The 2,375-nt window shown below is 45.7% G+C and overlaps 1 protein-coding gene across 1 annotated transcript; it reads left to right on the plus strand.

Annotated features, from left to right (window-relative positions):
- Nucleotides 1-17: 17 nt before the first annotated feature.
- Nucleotides 18-2,327, plus strand: LOC106943496 (protein NLRC3-like; the record flags this gene model as incomplete). Its single annotated transcript, XM_015026805.1, has 1 exon — nt 18-2,327. A coding segment is annotated over one exon (1,812 nt), but the record flags the coding sequence as incomplete, so codon positions are not given.
- Nucleotides 2,328-2,375: the final 48 nt, after the last annotated feature.

Below are 2,375 nucleotides of genomic sequence, written 5' to 3' on the forward strand. Positions count from 1 at the left end.
TATTTTACTTGAGTTTTTTCTTCTTTGTTTCAGCAGATGTTGTTCTGCAGGAGGTTCTAGAGGAACATAAGATCAGTCTGAGGTGGAGATGTGAATGTGTGACTGAAGGAAGTGATGTAACAGGAAGTGATGTAACAGGAAGCAGAACCCTCCTCAACAGGATCTACACTGATCTCTACATCACAGAGGGTCAGAGTGAAGAGGTTAATACCCAGCATGAGGTGAAGCAGCTGGAGAGAGCTTCCAGGATCCAGAAGCATCATGACTCTGCAATTAGGTGCCATGACATCTTTAAAGTCTTCCCTGACCAAGATGGAGTCATCAGAGTGGTTCTGACCTGCGGCGTCGCTGGTGTTGGAAAAACCTTCTCAGTGCAGAAGTTCACTCTGGATTGGGCCGACGGCTCGGAGAACCAAGATGTCAGTGTGGTGGTTCTGCTTTCGTTCAGGGAGCTGAACCTGATCAGAGATGAGCACCACAGTCTTCTCTCGCTTCTCCATGTTTTCCACCCAACACTCCAGAAGCTCCCAGCAGAGCAGCTGGCTAAATGCAAACTGCTCTTCATCTTTGATGGCCTGGATGAAAGCAGACTTTCACTGGACTTCAACAACAGTCAGCTGGTTTCTGACGTCACACAGAAGTCATCAGTCAATGTTCTGCTGACAAACCTCATCAAGGGGAACCTGCTTCCCTCGGCTCTCATCTGGATAACTACCAGACCTGCAGCGGCCAATCAGATCCCTCCTTCATGTGTTTCCAGGGTAACAGAAGTACGAGGCTTCACCGACGCCCAGAAGGAGGAGTACTTCAGGAAGAGGTTCAGTGATGAAGAGCTGTCCAGCAGAATCATCTCCCACATCAAGATCTCCAGGAGCCTCCACATCATGTGTGGAATCCCAGTTTTCTGCTGGATCACTGCTATGGTTCTGGAGAAAATGTTGACCTCAGAGCAGAGAGGAGAGCTGCCCAAGACCATGACTGACATGTACTCACACTTCCTGCTGGTACAGACAAAAAGGAAGAAGAACAAGTACCATGGAGGACATGAGACAAGTCCACAGGAGCTGATGAAGGCTGACAGGAAAGTTCTTCTGAAGCTGGGGAGGCTGGCGTTGGAACATCTGGAGAAAGGAAACATCATGTTCTACCAAGAAGACCTGGAGCAGTGTGGTCTGGATGTCACAGAGGCCTCAGTGTACTCAGGAGTTTGTACAGAGATCTTCAAAAGAGAGAGTGTGATCTTCCAGAAATCAGTCTACTGCTTTGTTCATCTGAGCATCCAGGAGTTTCTGGCTGCCGTCTACATGCTCCACTGCTTCACCAGCAGGAGGTCAGAGGTCATCAAGACGTTCCTGGGAGAAGAATACAATGAAACATCTCTAGATGAGTTCATGAAGAAAGTCATGGAGAAATCCCTCAGCAGTAAAAATGGCCACCTGGACCTGTTTGTCCGCTTCCTTCATGGTCTCACTGTGGAGTCCAACCAGAGACTCTTAGAAGATCTGCTGGGTCAGACAGAGAACCGTCCAGAAACCATCCAGAGAATCATCACCAACCTGAAGGAGATGAACACTGATAGAATCTCTGCTGACAGAAGCATCAACATCTTCTACTGTCTGGTGGAGATGAACGACGTCTCATTTTATCAGGAGATCCAACGGCTGCTGGATTCAGGGAAGGAGCTCTCAGTGACTGACTGTTCAGCTCTGGCCTTCATGCTGCAGATGTCAGAGGTTCTGGATGAGTTGGACCTGGAGAAGTACAACACATCACCAGGTGGACGACTGAGACTGGTTCCAGCTGTGAGGAACTGCAGAAAGGCTCGGTGAGTCCAGATGTTTTCATTGTGTGAATGCTGATTCAGCACTATTGTCCTCCTGTTTCTTCTTCTTTCTTCAAGTTGATTCTGGATGTTTTTGGCCTTTAACTACTTCCTTCATCCTCTGGATGATTTCAGCCATTCAAACATCTAAACATTCAGTTCATCCAGGACAGCTGCAGCTTCTGGTTTTTAGACATTTTGATCTTTTAAAAATATTTAACTTTTTATCAGTTTTCAGGTTGAAATGAATAGAAAACCCTGAACTCTAGAAAATGTCTATTTCCTCTAAGATCCAATCAGCCAGAGAGACTTTTTAAACTTTAAACTCTCTTCACTCATTGAGCTGCTGCTCCATAATTCACCTTTTAGGATCTTTGACTGTTTTTATAAAATAATTGTTGAGGTTTGATGGAAATTTGGACCATTAAAATAAACCATTGCATTAATTATAAACTTTGTGAACAGTGTTGATCTTCTTCATCCCGTCATCATCCTCTCCTCTTCCTCCTCCACTACCCAGATAGCACAGAATGATTGAAACAACATTGAATCA

This window comes from Poecilia latipinna, unplaced genomic scaffold (genome assembly GCF_001443285.1).
Source record: "Poecilia latipinna isolate Pla-1442-1.1 unplaced genomic scaffold, P_latipinna-1.0 Scaffold5371, whole genome shotgun sequence".
NCBI lineage: Eukaryota > Metazoa > Chordata > Actinopteri > Cyprinodontiformes > Poeciliidae > Poecilia > Poecilia latipinna.